Source organism: Manacus vitellinus, unplaced genomic scaffold, assembly GCF_001715985.3.
Source record: "Manacus vitellinus isolate BGI_N305 unplaced genomic scaffold, ASM171598v3 scaffold_21_pilon, whole genome shotgun sequence".
NCBI lineage: Eukaryota > Metazoa > Chordata > Aves > Passeriformes > Pipridae > Manacus > Manacus vitellinus.
Genome location: NW_021939546.1, coordinates 9398107 through 9416270, shown reverse-complemented (window position 1 = coordinate 9416270; position 18164 = coordinate 9398107). Strand labels below are relative to the sequence as shown.

At 39.4% G+C, this 18164-nt stretch overlaps 1 protein-coding gene across 1 annotated transcript in view; it reads right to left on the bottom strand.

The window, feature by feature from the left end:
- TTC39A (tetratricopeptide repeat domain 39A) overlaps window positions 1-17769 on the bottom strand; it is a 35899-nt gene extending 18130 nt beyond the window's left edge. The window contains exons 1-8 of the mRNA XM_018072368.2: window positions 17676-17769; window positions 15454-15558; window positions 8975-9106; window positions 8226-8302; window positions 7721-7788; window positions 5421-5485; window positions 4054-4153; window positions 3097-3162 (exon numbers count right to left, since the gene is read on the bottom strand). Of these exons, the coding sequence (XP_017927857.1) occupies window positions 3097-3162; window positions 4054-4153; window positions 5421-5485; window positions 7721-7788; window positions 8226-8302; window positions 8975-9106; window positions 15454-15558; window positions 17676-17713 (651 nt within the window). The 5' untranslated portion in view covers window positions 17714-17769. The remainder of the gene's footprint in view (window positions 1-3096; window positions 3163-4053; window positions 4154-5420; window positions 5486-7720; window positions 7789-8225; window positions 8303-8974; window positions 9107-15453; window positions 15559-17675) is intronic.
- Window positions 17770-18164: the final 395 nt, after the last annotated feature.

The following is an 18164-nucleotide window of genomic DNA, read 5'->3' as shown; positions in this document are numbered from 1 at the left end:
CTACCTGAGCCTAAGGAGTAATTCTGTAAACAAAGTGTGCTCACCCAGTGACTGGCACCAGTGAGTACATTATATTTAATTGTTAGGACACACCTTCTAACCATAAATAACCCATAACTACTTCCCACACCTATGTCACAAATGATATGAGCAATCCCAGAACACTGGGAATGAGCTTCCAAACAAAGTCTATTACAGGGCATATAAAACAGATGTCAAGCCATTAAGCGTTTGTAATTTCTCAAAAATGACATTTTTGTAATTGCTCTAAAATGATATTAGCACATTTGGGTTTTGTTTTCACACAAAACATAAGCTACTCTGAAGGACATAAAGTATAACACAGAGCAGGGAGCAATGACACTTCTTAGGGACAACTGTGATCCAGTATGGGAATTCTCATCTTTCATCCAAGTTCCCCATAACATCCCACAGTCTCTCAATTCCCAAGACTGTCACTACATTATATTACATCAGTATCTTATTGATTCAACCCTTGTCCCAAAACATCCAATGCTCTGTCATTCAGGAATTCCTACATGAACAGTGGGGAATCCCACAGCGGATGCAGGACGAAAAAGGACAGTGCTCAAAATCATTATCAGACAACACTGAAGCTGGTTCATATTTATTTCAGCTGTTACTGACTAAAATCCATCTACTCTCCTGAAGCAAAAGCTCTTGAATGTTATTTTTAAATCACTCTCTTTTAATTAGGGATCTTGACAATGAAAGCAGAGCAAGGTCATCATTCATGTCCCATGACCTGATCACGTAACTGCAGGCTTAGCAAGGAGGTTGGATACTACTAACAGTTTTACAACAAACTGGCTAATTAAGCTGGTACACAAGGCATTTGAATGTATCCCATGAAATAATTTCAATTTAATCTTCATTTAAAATCTGAAGAGTCCAAAATGCACTTCGAAAAAAATGCTTAGTGGGAAACTGGAATTAAATTTATTTCAAATTGACACATCAAACGTATTCTTCAGCTCAGCTGCGTTGGGAAAAATGTCCTCCCACATAAAAGAAGTATAATTTGAAAGACACTCGTTCTATCTAAAAGCTTTCCTGCCTTCCCCTGAAATCATGCTGTCATCTGACCCTCTGACAAATTGCACTTAACATATGGTAGGCTCATGTCAAACTTCTACAGTTTAGCAGCACAGCATTTGTAATTGTCTATAAAATAAGAACAAGGGTAAACATTAGCCTGAGACCTGGCAGAGGACTCAGTGAGAAAGGTTCAGTGCTTCCATGGGAGATAGTGCAAGGACTCTCCTGCTCTCCCCATGAGAGGTTAGTCATCCTTAAACACAGAAGTCCAGATAGAACACACACTCCACCTGCTGCCCAGTGAGGCAGACATGCTCCCAGCACAGTGTGTGTGACACACACCTCTGCCCACAAAACATTTCTCACAAAACTGGACAAAACTGCATTGAACCTCAATGCCCAAATGCAGGGCCGATGCTACTAAACACAAATAAGCCCATATTTTGACTAATGATGGAAAGGAAAGGAGCCTGAATAGTGAGATGGGCACAACCTGGCACATCTTGGACTGGAAGGGAACAAACACGGCCTCAGGCTACTTTTAATACTTTCTTGATCTTATCCCACCTACTATTCTGAGGCTCCAGACTGCTGTTAAGTTGATCATGTTGTCCACAGTGCCCACAAATCGCTTAGGAAGTAAAGGAGCTTTGGGCATGTCCTCATTTACTATCCAAAATGACATGTCTGAGAGACAAGGAGAGTCCCTAGGGGCAAATCTCCTGGCTTCGAGGCAGATTAGTCTCCTGGAAGATAACACAATGCAATTTTTTTATCCGGTTTTCATAAACACATGACCCACACCAAAATCAAGCTGTCCTCCAGTGCACTGCAGCTCTCTCAGGTAATCTGCAAACAGCTCAAGGCACAAACCATAACTTTTGCACAACCTGATGCTCACAGTGAGCACTTCATGGAAAAGAGTAAAATATCAAACACAGTGTATTCAAAACTCCTTTCTCCTGGATGGGTGCAACACATGACACACAAACTTCCCTCTCCTCCTCTGTCACTGCTTCTTTCACCTTCTAGACTCTTGTCTACTACTTCTTGTTGTAAGCTTTGTGAAATCACCACTGGAAAGGATTGCACATTCAATTGCAATTTTGCTTTTGCCTTTAGGCACCTGTTAAATGCAGAAAGACTTTTTAAGGCTGTTAAAATAAGTGACCATCAATGAGCCTTGATCAACACGTCTTACTCCTTTCTATGGTGTGTAGACAGCAGTTTTTGCTTAAATTTGTGGTAATCTAGGTCATGCTTCAGTGAGTTATTAAAAAACTGTAATAGGAGCTGACTCATCAACACAAATATCAGCCCACTCATAGCCATACAAGAAACCCCAAAAGAAAACAACAAACTCAATTAGAGGGACAATTTTCACCTGTAGTAGTAAGATGAGTGTTCACCAAAGTATTCTCAGAGCTCTGCTGGTACATGAATTGCCTTTACAGTTCTAGGAGAATATTTTGCTTTAGATGCTCTTTGTTATTTTAACTGACAGGTGAAAGTATTTGATTTTTGCCTTTACTTCTTGTGAAATAGCTCCTAGAAATTTTTAAGTTGTAATCCACACTCTGCTCCTTGCTTTTAAACAAGACATTTTATTTTCAGATATTAGACCCTTCCTGTAAACCAATCAAATGGTGATGACCTGTCATGTAAGGCTGCAGCTCTGATAAAGAAACATTTTTTTTCTCGAAACTTGTTTTATAAATAGAAAGCATTATAAAAGGCAAAAAAGCACTTACTCCTTTAGACAAAAGAATTTAGGTGCCACACTCAAGTTAACAGTTGCTATTAAAGCAGAAATTAAATAAAGAGGTTTTTTCCCCCCAGTCTTTGAAGTGCAATAGTTCAGACAAAAAATAAAGGAAAACTGAGCTGCACAAAAGCATCAGTGTAACAGTGTGCTTGTGTGATACCAGGGTGTTTCAGGGGTTACAACTAATGGGAGGAAGAAGAGATAAACTCCTGTCTCCATTTTTAAATTTAAGAGTGAGAGGACTGTACCAATAATATTTAGCTCACATTTACCTTGTTTCCAGAAAATCCAACAAACTCCAGTAATCTCAGGATCCGTGCAGGGAACATGGACAATGTCTACAGAGAGAAATGCAACAGTTATGCAGTAACTTTCTGTCTCTCAGCTGCCTCCCACAATTTTTTCAAAGACAAGAAATAATTATTAAAAGTACTAAAAACATTTCTCTATGACAAATTCCTGAGTAAATGTATCCACCTGCTATATTTTAAATGCAATTTAAACAGAAATATCTGCTTAATATAGGGACCCTGTGTCCCTGGGATTCCCTGCACAGAAACATGTTTACACAGCACATTACTCCAGTATTTGGATGTTTCAGAAATTCTGGGTGCACACCACACAGTACATATTTGTCCTTGTGCAGTAAATCTAACATCTGGGCATGTGGCAGACTCACATAAAGCAGTGCAAGGAAGGGGAAGCACCAGGCACTTTCTGCAGCCCGTCCCCTGAGCAGTCACATCACCCCTCACCACCTCTGGGTCAATGCCTCTCTGACACACCAGGAACCATCTTGTAGCATTTGATCACCTGCTTTCTGGCCAGAACACAGGCAACAACAGCCAACAGTGGCCTGAGCAGGACCTCAATCCATCCCTTCATTCCTGTACCCCACCCCACCAACTGCCCTGCCAACAGCCCAAGCTCTCCAAGTGTCAGTTCCACAGAAAGTGGAACTCAGCCAACACAGGCAACTTCTGCTTCTGTGCAAGGCTTCTCCTGGCCCTCATCCCACATTGTGGGCAGCAGTCTCTGTATTTCTAAAGAGCATTATTATCTGATTTTCTTAGACCAAAGACTGTGATCCTGCACTGTCAGCACACATTTATGTTTTAACCACACGATCAGCAACACTGATGTCAGCGGAGCTTCTCAGGAATTCAAGTTAGGGTCACTTCCAGGAGGTAGCAGGACTTCAGCTCAGGATAAGAACTGTTGGTACGTACCAGATTAAATGCTCCAACTCCAAGTTTTACACCTCCCTCAAAATGAAGATGGTTCTCTCCTTTGACATAATGTGGGGACTGTATGAGACTGTCCAGCTCCCTGAAAGTGCACAAGATTCTGTTACATTTCAGTAATTACAATTCAGTAAGAACTGCAAAAGTTTTCTGCTACTTTTAATTCACTGTCATTAAGCAAATGTTTCATTCTTAATTTTTGTTTTATTTCATTTCGTCTTTTTTACAGTGTCTGCTGACCTTTCCTCCCTGAAAGAGAGTTTCAAAAGCTGTGGCTTTGCAACATTTATACATCCTATTTTTTCAAGTTTGCTCTTGTTGCAGATTATCAAGCAGTTCTGCTGACAGCAGGGAAGGGAAAAATGCTTTTTTATATCAGAAACTACATTGAGAAAATACCAATCAGTCAAAGCAAATAGAGCTTCATTTCCATATTTCAGTGTTTTCTCTGTTGCACCACACTCTCACCAAAACTGCAACCAATTATTTTTTCCCACACCGAAGGTAGAGTACAAAAATCATAACTGCTGGTGTCACATAAAAACTTTCCCTTTGTTAAAATACAGCTTTCCTTAATATGCAAGTTGTTGTTAGCATTTTTATTAGCCTTCTTTGAAGAAGAACACCCAAGAGTTACTACATTCATTAACATTTCGGTTTTATACAAACTATAGCTGGTCCTGACAGAGGCACAACTGAATATGCTTCCCACGGTGTACATTTTAATGGAATTTTTAGATTTTACTACTGCACTTCAAAATCATTTGCACATGTTGAAAGTGGCTCTGCATAACATACCTGGATGAAAAGAATTCTGCCTAAGCAGATGTTCTTGGCTTGCAGACACTAAGTAATGAGCATACTGTGAGTTCAGATAAGCAACCCTGCTTATCATTTGCAATAGCAGGCACCTCCTCTTTAGAGCAGAACTGGTGTACTTAACAAGATTAAAAGTCCAGCTCACCAAATATCACTCAGACAGTGGCATATGCTGGGAAAAGCATCCTCTAAGAATTGACTGCTCACAGACCTCATGATGTGGGGAGACTGCATCTGATTGCTACACTAAATAGCCTCTATTTCCTGCAAATTTGTTTAATCTTTGTTTGAAGCCATTTATACTTTACATTGCAAGCTCTTTGGTTTCTTGTCCTTTCATTTTATTTTGGTTTTATGCATTTATTATGGAATTACTTGTGCTTCAGCTACTGGTTTCAAATGTTCCAAAAAGCTGCAGCTACAACTATAAAAGAAAGGCCATTTCAACATGCCTAATGACTGTGTTGGAATATTTGACCAGCAGCACTTTTTACTGATAGAGTACACTTAATCACATCACCACTCTGACTCACCTGTATGTTTGGTAACTGTTTCGGACTTTGATGCCTCCCTTTATGAAGCTTACCATATTCTCATCCTGTTGGAATGGAAACACATTAGCAATATGAATTTGCAAGCATTATAAAGGTCTTTTGTCTTCTTGAGGTGAACACATACCTGGAACATAACCAGCATGACACAGACAATATAAACCTCTGAGACACAACACATGGATTCAGGATTTCCTTTCTGTATTAATATATTTTTTACTCCGCTTAGACACAGGCACTTTATTTTGATGCCTTCTGTGATCAGTTTAGCCCTTGTCACCTTTGGACCATCTGAATTTGCATTAATGAACACAAGGACTGTGCTAGTGAATGTCACCTAAGGTACATGCATTTGTGGCTCTTTCAAAAAATAGCTTTCTCTCATTTGTCCTTCAGCACAGTTCACACAGTGCCTGGTGTTGAGCTAGGAAATGCTCACAAGTAACTGCCTGTCCTCAGGAGTCTACAGAATGTAGTTTCATATCCCAAAAAGGGAAGCAGGGTCAGTAAGGTTACACAGGATATGCTCTTTCTGGCCTGAATACTCATATATATGAGATGGTAACATGTTACATTATAAGCTATAACAAACTGAGAACTTACAGCAAAGTGTATCTGAGAGACCATTAAAGAGTCTTCTGTCTCCTAACTTCCTGGTGGCAATTTCTTGCCTCACTCATCATGTATAGTCTGTCATTCTGGTTTGTTTTATTAGCTGCTGTTACTTTGGGACAGAAAGTCTGCATGTGTTTTAACAGAAGATACCATCACAGAAAAATCATAAGAAGCTACCTGGAGCATTGTGGAGAAAACAGCATGGATTAGATGAACTAATCCCAGTACAGTACACCAGGGGGTACAGAATACCTTACCATGTGTAAAGGTTCAGTTATATTTTCCTTTGAATGGAAAATGGAACAAGGAAAGAAGATGGTTTTAAAATGTTTATATTCAGAATGCTCATTACACCAACAAGAATAGCCAACGTGAGAATTGTCCAGCCCTTGTAAAATGCTGAGATTAATTTTTATGTGTTTTCAATCAGATTTGGTCACTTACATTAAGCATCAAAATTAACCCCCTTCAATAACTGTTGGAACCAAATGCCTTTGTTTAATTTTTAGAACTAGTTCATGTGTTCGTGAAAAATTAAACACAGAAGAGGACAAGAAATTATTTTCTTATTCTTAAATCCTCCATATATCTATACACATTTTTAAAAACAGATACCGGTGAAAACAGTGCTTAAAACCAAGAGACATTGCTTTAAAACACTCATTTCTTACAGGCACTTCAAAAATCTCGCTTCCATGGTTTCAGACATCACCCAAATTGCCCCCTGTGCTAGAGATCCCAAAGGAAAATGGAAACACGTAGCTACACCTTGGCCATTTCAAAGTCCATCATCAGCACTCTAGAAACTATAAAAGCTCCTCAGGTTATGGGTGTTACTATGAAGCAGTAGCTTCTAGTAGAGGGACACAGCAGATTGCTGAAAAACGTTACACGGTCCATAAACTGTCACAAGCAACATAAATCAGAGCCCACCTGGCAACTCCCAAACACTATAAAACCACCACCTGCATTCCATTTCCTACCAGCACCACTGAGCCAAGAAACATTAGGCTTTTCTGACTGTGACTTTTATTATCCCCTCAATAGATGAAGAGGCCCACTTTTATACAGCAAGTACAGTCAAATCAAGAATAAAAATCAGTTATTTCAAGTGCGATGAACAATTTAAATTGCATGCTGGAGCCCAATGTACTGCTAATGTTGCTCCACCAAACAAATCAAGCTTCATTAGTACAGAGACAAAATTAAAAGAAGAGGGAGGACTCCCCTTTTTTAAAAAACAGGCAGCACTGTTAAGGAGAAATCATGTGTGGAGCCTAATAGCTATGCAGTTCAAGAACACACCAGTGGGAAAGCAGTCTTGGGAAAGCAAACACCAGCCAGACTGAAGCAAGAAATTCACTCGTATTCCAGCACAGCTTCAATGACCATTTCTTCTTTTATTTTTTAAAATCTGATATCCCAACACACAGTGTTTGAAAAGTGGTGCTTACTGCAGTCACATTTCACACGAGTGTGAAATGAGAGGGAGTAGAGAAGGGTGTCATTGGACACTCAGCACTGTTCCAATATCCAGACTTGATCCAGATGAAACAGCCTTACACCACCAGGTTAAACTACAGTCTTCTACCAGTTCATTAGTTTTAAAATAGGAACCTGTATGGTATGTACTTTTTTCCCCCCACAAGGCACACAGGAGTCCATACCTGGAGGAATGTGAGTGCTGCTCTCTGAAGTAAACATTCAGCATAGCAAATTTCTGCATGGATTTCCTCTAGTGTTGCACAGAGAGGAGAAAAAAACAAATCAATCAGTCAAAAAGTAATAAAAAAACCCTTAGCCCATTAATATAGGAATAAGATCACAAAGCTCAAACTGAGAAAAATATTATCCAAATTTGATGTAGTGTTTCTGTTCCAGACTAGTGATGTAATTCCAAACAGAAATGAAACACAGTTACAGAAACTTTGCGGGAATTTATCTGGTGCTTTCTATGAAATTCTGGATCTAGTACCTTTATAGCCATTTCAATACTTCTTTTTAGGTATGTCTTTACCTGGCAATTTTTGGGAGTGCTGAGTCAGCAATCAACAAAACCAGTGATTTTGGATGTGCTTATATATTCAGATTCACACACCGAGTGAACACTTACATCTGATTCAAACTGCATAAATAAAAAAAAAACATTATGCATGTGAGAGATAATATTACCTTCAGTAAAGTGTTCAAGGCTTTGTCTATGTACAAGGTTGTTGATAGAATCAGCTACTGTAGATTTCTTCCTAAATCTGCAGAAAAAGTCCATTTGGTCATTCTGAACACGAAGCATCAACAATAGAGAACAACAGTATCTTTCAGCTGGTCACCCACACAGTCACTAACACACCTCTAGTGCTCAGCTCTCTGTCATCTCACCACATACACAAACTTCAGCATATTCCACAGAGAACTTAGTCAACATGGTCCTCCTGAGATCTGTTTTACCCTTCATGCATGGAAATATGTCTTGATGAAGGAAGGGGATAAGGGGATGATTTATTTTGTGTGTGTATGGGTGCACGTCCATGGGGGTGCAAAAGCAGACTCAAAGACAGGGAACTGCAGCACAACCATCGCCCATGGGAACATTCTGCAGAGTCTGCACATTGTAAATAACAACTTCCAGACACTGCAGAACCAGGACTACAGATAGGACTGAAGTCTAATTGACAAGAAAAATCAGATATTGTGGTAAACTGAAGTTTTCAAGGCTAGACTGCTGAACACTCTAATTTGTGTGCTGTGACCTGCTAAGTGACTCTCCTCCAAGTGGGAAGTTGGACTAGATGACCTCTTGATGTCCCTTCCAACCTCCGTTTTCCTATGATTTCTATGAACTTACATTTCCTTTTTTAACCTGTATGTCTTTCAAACCTTTACCGAGCAGTAACTATTTACTGACTGAATTGCTCCAGTCTTACCTTTGACAGGTGGCTTGAGCTTCCTTCATTGTGTTTCCTGCATTCAGTATGTCCTGAGGATCAAATGTCATCATAGCCTGCATTTCCAATATGGTGGCATAAGTCAGGGCATGATACATGCTGTCTTTAGTTCTGAAAGCAAACACAAGGTGCAAAGCACAGCTGATTTGACTGAACTGTTGCTTTGAAAAAATAAATACAAATCCAATTTCAGAAATGCATCAGCCTGATGGGAATGAGGTCTAAATCAAACACAAAGGACATGCAAAATAATTAAGAAACAGTAACAGACTGAGATTTCTACATGAAATCATGGCTACAGCTCCAGTTTCAACATCTCTTCTAAAATGTACCAATTCTGAGCTGAGGGTAGGTATTTAACAAGCAAAGCACAGGAATTAACCACATGGATCACCATTCAGAGACAACAGAGGTTTTTTTTAATGGAATATCTAATGAATACTGCAACACATGACACAAATCCAGATGCTATTCTTCTATTTTGGGAGAGTCACTCAAGACAGACTCAAGGAGATAAGTAACACAATACTATAACCATGGCCCAAGCAGAATCTTCTTGAAACAGATCTTCCCACCAGATGCATTAGAGTCTATGTCAAATATTATAGTTTTTTCCTCTTCTCCCCTTCTGCCAACCTTCCATCCCAATCTGTTCAACTTAAATATTATTCTTTGGGGTTTCAGATAGTGCCTCTTTTGCAGAAAGTAAAAAACTTTGGCATTAGTGCAAGTAAAACAATTAATTCCTATGTGCAGCCATTGCTGGCATCTTTCCTCTGACAGGGCAGAGGGTTTATACTTTGCACATATTTAAAGCATTCAGCCAGTACCCATGTCTGGTATAATCCTCTGCAAATGTCTTTGGGCACTGAGATGTAATAAAGATGACTTTAGAAATATGTTGAAGGGCAAGCTCAGATAAATTCCTGACACGGAAACTCTCTGTAGGCCTTGCTAATCCACCCCTGACAAACAGCGTGACTTAAGACAAATACTGCTAAGGAGCAACAACTGCTATTTTAATTGTTTACACTCTAGAACGGATCAGATAGCTCTGAATGGCAGGGAATACTCAAAAATACTTGCAGTCAAACAAGGATATCCTTTCCACAAAATCTCCACCCTCAGCACACCTGTTCTGAATACATCTACTTCAGGTGTTTCTCAAAACGAGCAACTCCATTTTCTTTTCCTTTCAAGGAGAAAGTGGTGAGCCAGCAATGTGTCCTTGGCAAAAACAGGGCTGCACTGAGGGGAGTGTTGCTGTCAGCAGGACGAGAGAGGGGGTCCTGAGGTCCCTTCCAACCTCAACTACTCTGATTCTGTGGTTTTGTTTTAAGGAGAAAAGCCAGACTTTAAAGACACCTCAATCCATTTAATTCTGCCCCTGGAAAAGCACTTGCCCCCAGAAGTTTTAATAACTGAACTGCATGGAAAGACATCTTTAAGGATAACTTCAGACAACCCTACATTAAGCCATGAGCTAGTAACTCACCATCTTGACTTGGATGCCTCAAAGTTTTCTAATAATTCATATATTATTATGCCTTAATTAGTTTCCTCAATGGAGTACACCTTTAAGTATCCTTAGGAGTCTCTGATGTTTGATTAGGATTTTCCAGAACCAAAAAATAAACCTTGTCTACAACTAAAGCAACCCCCTCTCATTGACATTAAGCAATAAAATCACCAAAGAAAAATACAAGTGATGATAAATCCTGACTTCCTTTGTATATATATTTTTTGAGATCTAGGGGTTAAAATAATACTCAGCAGACAGCATTACACAGGTACCTGATGCTTCCTTTGCTTCATACCATCAAGGGCTACTTTTTCCAATACACATGGCACAGACCAGGCTGGCTGCACTGAAGAATTTTGCAGTGCACATCTTTAAACTTCACTGCAGTCTGTGCTCTGTGGCTGCCCTTAATTCCTACTGGCCCTCACCATCTAAACCAATCTAGCAGAAGAGCCATTTTGAGAAATCACCTAGTGCCATAAGTGCTATAAACCCCACGCCATGCTCACATCCATCTCATTTGCAAGGTAAGATGAACAGAGAGATGACAGAGAAATGAGTTTAAAATCCAGTGGAGTCAGGACAGCTCTGTCTTGGCCTCACACATCATGATTCTTTCAGTACACTGATAATGAAAAGTAGGGGAAAAAATGAACCTACTACAAAATGCCAGCCTGATGAAGTGTTCCTGTTCATTTGATTATTCATCAGCCTCAGTGCAGAAAAACACACTTCACCTTGTATTCACTGAACTAAAACCCTTCCAGAGATTTAAATTCAAAGCACAAGGGAGGGAGTGAAATAGTACCCTTCCAAAATTACAGACATTTTCTTTCAAAATCAAAGCAAATAAATATTAAATTCACTAAATGCACTAAAAGGTAAATTGGTACTATTCACATTTATGTGGTGAAGATTTCTCTATCCAGTAATTTGTTTCTGATACCAAATCGCCCCTTCCCTAATCAATGGTTTCATCTATGTTGCTTCTAATATTTGAAGGAGACAGTAATTAATGTCTATCATTAGCCAACTAGTATTTATCAACATTCAACTTTTTATTTTCCAGGGGTTGGGATGCTGGTAGAAATGCAACCAAATATAACTTATCTATGTTATTTCTCCTAATCATACAAATGAAGTTGCCAGTTACATCCTGGTGTATTGCCGGGAGTTTTAAGGCCTGGGTTTTATATGGGTGAATACAGAATGAAACTTGATAGCTTTTAATTTTCCTTCTTTTGATTCCTCAGCAGCATTTTCCTCAGGACATTGTTGGAGTTAACAAGCCTGTATGACATCAATACAACTAATATTGTGATTAATAACTTATCCCAGTAGTTGGTATCACATGACTGAATAAGAGGATTATAAGTAATATCTTTAAGCACTTATGGAGTTCTGCCACATGCTTCTTCTCCAACTTTGGTGCAGCCTGCCCTTTCTTGGAGCTGGTTGGAGAACACTTTTATTCCTGGTTGAAAACAAGTGCTTAAGTGAGGACAGTGATAGCCCTCCAGCTGAAGTCAAAAAGCTGACCTCAGAATTAACCTGGGACTATTAATCTTTTGTGAAAAACGAGAGTGCCCCAAATCTTTTTTGTCTAAGCCATTTTCCAAAATTTGGAATCTAGTAAGTTCTTCCAGCTAAGAGGAGAAACCAACAGTTAAGTCAGGTTTTGGTAGCAATTAATTTATGAACTATAAAACTGGTCTTCCAGACTCCAGGTATAAAAAGATAGAAAACCCTAGAAAAAACTACCTTTTTCATGTTCTTGATATTCTTCACAGTAAATAGCTAGCTCAAGCTTTCTGCAGAGCTGTGCAACATATTTATCCAAACACTGTGTAGGGCTTCATTTTACCTCTGTGTGCTTCCCCTTATTCTTTCACCATTCTCAGTTAAATAATCACACCCTCTCTTTGTGAGATCAGTTCCCAAAGAAAGCTCCTCCACCCCACTGAACAATCTCATGTTTGATTTTGTTCTATAAGGGCAAGAACATTTCACCACACCATGAAGACAACCATTACAAAAGGCTGCCATTCCTTAGTAACCTCTTCAAACTTTTTAAAGATCAGAATATACAAGATAACATTTAATATTGTAAAATGGGCATATATTTAAAAATTCCAATGATAGTAACAGACAGTAAGAGAGTTCTACTATTCCACCAAGATTTTCATAACTACCTAAGCAGTAACACAATCTCTTCACACCTACCTGAGATACTCCCACATCAGATGACTGAATTTACCTTTCAAACACAGTCATTCTAGAATTAATACTTCACCAAACAACATCAAGTGCGTTTTGGAGTCCATTTTCAGAATAAAGTCAACTGCCTGGAATGAATCCTTGTCATATTGTTCCTATAATAGTGCAAGCAGCAACACACGTGGTGCAGCTCACCCAATGGTCCCAATAATTCTGTCATGAATTTATCTTATTTACCATTGTCCCAATTTGATTTGACACCACCAAACCATCAGGTGATTATGCCCTGCTTCCCTTTAAGATAATTATTAAAATATTAAGCATTTGTCCTGGGAAGGGAAGGGGACACCTCACCAGAATCAACTCTTTAATTTATTATCTGTTTGCAACGACACAAGGGCTAAAATCCAGTCAACATTTAATCAATTTACTGTGTCTTAGGGTTGAGAAGGATGATGGGATTTTTTTTCCCCACTCCAGTGACTGACAGTTCCAGTGTTACTCATGGTTACAGTTAATACATCATATATTGAAAATCACTGCTTGGTGACTGAATTTAAGGAATTTCTTAAGAGTTCTTAGATATAGTGTAAAAACTCCATATAAAAGATTAATTTAATCTTACTACAGAAAGCACAAGATAATCAGAACCCACTATTGTACAAAGATTGCTAATGATAATAAAGAATATTGACTCTAAAAGCTAAAAGGTAGCTCAGGAAACAAGAAAGGTTATATAACACGAAACTAAAACACCAGATGTATTTTTCTATGAAATTGGATCTCTTCATTATGATGGATTTGCTTTTCTAACAGGAAAAAAAGAGCTTTACCTCAACACAAGTCTAGACACCATCCTCAGATATTTATTTTTAAGCTGCTAGGAAAACTCTTCCGATTCTAACTCTCATACATTGCCAAATCTGCTGTTACCTGCACATGGTACAAATTAGTTGAAAATACACTTATTGTGGAAGCCAAATGTGAGTAATTTAATGAATCTGCACTAATGTAATACAGAGCAGAGTATCTCCTGCACCGTGTTAAAGCCGCAAAAATCTATGATACGAAATTCTTCACAAGCATATAAAACCTGAAAAGTATTTCTCTAAACAAAGATGGTATGTTTAGGGACTGTGGAAACCAATTTCAAATCTCAGCACACTAAAAGAGAACACCAAAGAACTGATGGCTCCTAAAGAAAACCCACAGTACTACCATGTGTGCCCTCTCTACAACTCTTCTCATTCCTTAAAGAGGTGGACTGTCCACAATGGATATCATCTGTGGGGAAATTTAGCATCCTGTTTCTTCACTGCACTCACAAAGATCACAAGTCTGTATTTCCCTCACTGACAGAGGTAACAGAAACATAACAACAGGTTAACATGAAAAATTATTTTCAAAATGGGTCTGCAGCGTGGAATACAGTCAGGCACAAAAACAGAGTATCAGCTCATGAACTACACTCTGCAGAGCCCAGCTAGAGCTGAATGAAAACCATATGCAACAGAAGAAAAATGGATTTACAGAAAAAAATGAGCCACAGCCTCACTAACTTTTGCAGTGTTTTGGAAACCCCCTTCAATAAAATATCTCCTTATTTTATGCTAAGCACTGACTAAGCATTTCCAGATGGGCACAGGGGCTTTACTGCCAGAATTTAATGAAAACACAGTTTTTCTTCTTACTGCTTTTATTATATCTTCTGATGATATATAAACACTAAATAACACTGTGAATAAAGCCAGCATTATTAATACAGCTGACACTACAATTTATCATTAATGTCTTTCCCAGAATGTCCTTACATGGTTAAGCTACAGATTATGGCATCAAATATGAGGCTGATACCTCAGCAAAGCAGATATGTGGTATTCACTGTAGTTACCCAGACACAAAGCAATTACCCACGAATTTTACTTGTTTCATATTCCAGTGTCCTAAAAGAAGGTATGATGTAATTTGCTGATGGCACAAAAATAAATGGAGCAAAGAGGGTGGATGGGTGGAGGGAAATTTAAATTGACCACAGACTGCAACAAGCCAAGAGCACAGGTAACGTCAGGATAGGGTATGACAGATCACAGACAACAGGTCTGAGACAACAGATTTCAGAAACTATTTTATGATCTCACTGCTTGCAGCTGGGCCACTCATTAAATGTAGGGCTGCAACATAATTAGGAAACAGGGTGCATGACCACAACACTGAATTGCAAAATAAGCTGTGAGAAGGTTTCTGCAAATGGTTATTAAAAAACAATCACCAAAAATAAGAATTCATACCTAATGTGTCTCAAATCTTCAATTCATGGTCAGTTGCTCATTTAGACACAAAGCTATAAATTTTCAAATTCTCAGAATATGCAGAAAAATATGGGAAAGGAGGCAAAATTAAAAGGTGACAGAGGATGGTTTTTATTCTTGAAGGAGCAAGAATCTCACATATTGCACTATAGCTGAGGGTGTCTCTGGACATCAATTCCTTCCTTCTGGCAGACACTGTTGATCAGTCTTGTTATTTACCCACCCAAGTGTAAAGCACTTATCTGTCTTCCCCAAAACTTAACACATCAACTTACCATCCCCTTCTGAACAAAAACCATAAAGACTTATCAATTATTAACAGAAAATCAGCTGTCTAGTCACAATCTCCTGAGAGATGGTGAAGCAAAGAAAAATAAACAGAGGAAAACTAGTAAAACTTATCAACTTACTTTGCTTGTAAAGAAGCCAAAGCATCTGAGAACTTGTTGTTAAGAAATAAATCCAGAGCTGCCATACATTCACGCAGTGCCACGTTGAGGTCTGATGTAGGTGACCTGCCAGAAGAGATAACAAACTCAGCACATCTGTTCTCCTCCTACCAATGCATTACTGCTACATTTGAATCTCCCTTCTTCAGTTCCAGCCTTATTCCCATGCATAATCTGCTATTCCATTTCTAGTGACAGCCAAAAATGCAAGTGAATTCCACTATGTTTGTGGATTTTTTTTTTTTTTAAATCTATGCTCTTACCAACTAACACGTGAAAAGCAATTCTAAGTTTTCTATTTTCTGAAAGTAAGATGAAACTGCACCTACTTTACATAAGAACCTGGACATGCAGAATTTGCCATGTGGGAGCAGAGCAACTTGATGAGCTCAGGTACCAGAACACAGGAGCACTGTGTTCATCACACAGGGTGATGATGCACATCTGACTGGAAGGCTTACAGACCACAGGCTGGTGACATTATGATCATGCTGTCACTTTAAGGATGAGACACTGTCAGTCTGCAACAGATTATTATACCAACTGCTGCTGGAACATCTGCATTAGCTCAGCTCATGTGCAGGATGTTCCTGTGCAATTGACCACTACAAACTCACAGGTGGGTTAAAACCTCACATTGTGCTTGCCCCATGGAACATCACTGTCCCTACAAAGTGCCTCCACACTCAAAGAAAAAAAAGCTGCTGCTGCATCTCGGAGTCAGAAGAGTCTCAGTGCCTTAGTCTGGCTGTACTTTTCTCCTTTACAACATTCAGATGTCAGCCTGACCCGTCACAAGGGTTCTCAGCTGGTCTTTAGGTTACTGGCAACAGGATAATACAGACCAGCTGAGTTAGTTTGGCCCAAGTTCATCACCACCAGAACTGCTGGACAAAAAAAAATCCACAGAAGAAACAATAAGGCCTTGCACTAACAAAGTTAAGGTCACCTGGCCAGCATCAGGACAGTTAAAACATCTGCATTTAATGATCAAAGAGCTATACTGCACTAATATGTTGTATACAAGTCTGTACAAAACAGCCTCCAACAAAATACAAACAAATCACCATCATGTTCCTGACTCCAAACAGCTCTAACTAATGTGATCTATCTTGTGACTTGGAAACTGTGTTAGTTCCTTAAAAATGGCACAACACGGACTGCTGAAAGGAAAAACAGAAAGCAAAGTCCTGATATCATCTTAAGGAAAAGGCAGGGGAGCACAGAACTAGCAGATAACATCAGTAATAACCATCCACTGCAGCAGTGGTTTGGTTTTGGTTTTAAGAATAATGACTGCAAAGAAATAAAGAGCATAATTGCATATATGAAAAACTGGACTGTAAAATTGAGAGAAACATTATGTGACTTTGTTCATAGTGCCTGTTGTCATCACATTTCAGATAAAATGCAAATCCTTCTGTACCCAAGACGCTCTTCAAGTGCTTTGCAAATATTGATTAACCAAGTCTTGGCATCCATCTCATACAATATGCAACATCATGTCCGCCCAACTATTCTGAGCCCTACTTAATAATTAAAACTTTATCAATTATTGCTTACATGTACTAAAATTCCCATCTTCTTTTTTTTTTAAATCTGTGTCCCTGAACCAAATAGTATATTTAACATGATATAAAACACATTCTCATCTGCTTTAAAATATTTAGACTAGTAACATTTTACCTGGGTTTTTTGTTTGCTTGTTTCTTGTCATGCAGGAGAATTACCCCATTCAATACAAATAAACCTTTTCAAAATATTCCTTTGAAACAGGAGGATGACAAAGAAACAAATCACTGTTGAAGCTCAAAGCACAAATAAGATATTCATTACTTGGCATCTTTTCTGGAATAAGAATTAACAACACAGTGCCACCCACAGCAGCAGCAAAAACACAAGCTGCACGTTTCCCTCACGCTCCAAGGAAACCTGCCATCGGCTGTAGCTCCCAAGTCAAGGGCTTTAGACCTGAGCACAATACACACCTTACTTAAATGCTACAAAAATCGTCATTTGTCGCTGTTAGCAACAGGGAAGAAATACTTTAAACTCGAGAGTGCTCAGCATTTTAGCAAACTGATTAGTCATGCTTCGGTGGGCTGCAGATTCTCTCCTGCTTCCAGCAGCAGGATCAGGACTGCCTCTAAGCCAAATGGAAAATGCTGTGTGCTGCTCCTTACCTTTCTGCTGAGTCTCTTGCGTTTTCTGACATAGTCATTGCAAGCCCACTCAGCGTTCAGGCACGAACATCCAGCAGCACCCGGTGCCACTGAGCCAGCTGTGAGTGGCAGTCCCGCTGCGAGCGCAGGGCAGCGCCTGCTGCGGCACCGCACTCCCGATTGGACACTACGGGTGATACCACGGGAGTTGGGAGCATCACCAGCTCACCGGCAGCATCCTACAAGGGAGCAGTCTGGATGCCAGCCCGTGACGCGTGAAGTTTGTCTATCGCTGGATCCCACTAATGGAGGAGGTGCTGGCGGCTGCCAGCGTTATCTCTGATCTTACAGACCTGTCTGCAGTGAGCAGCAGCATCACCACCTTTCATTCAGCACAAACCAGGCAGAAGCCAAATATCCCTGTAATTACAGAGCTGAGACAACAAGAATTACTGCATGTGGCAGTAATTGGAGCACATCAGAATCCTGCAAACCAGAACGAAAGTCAAA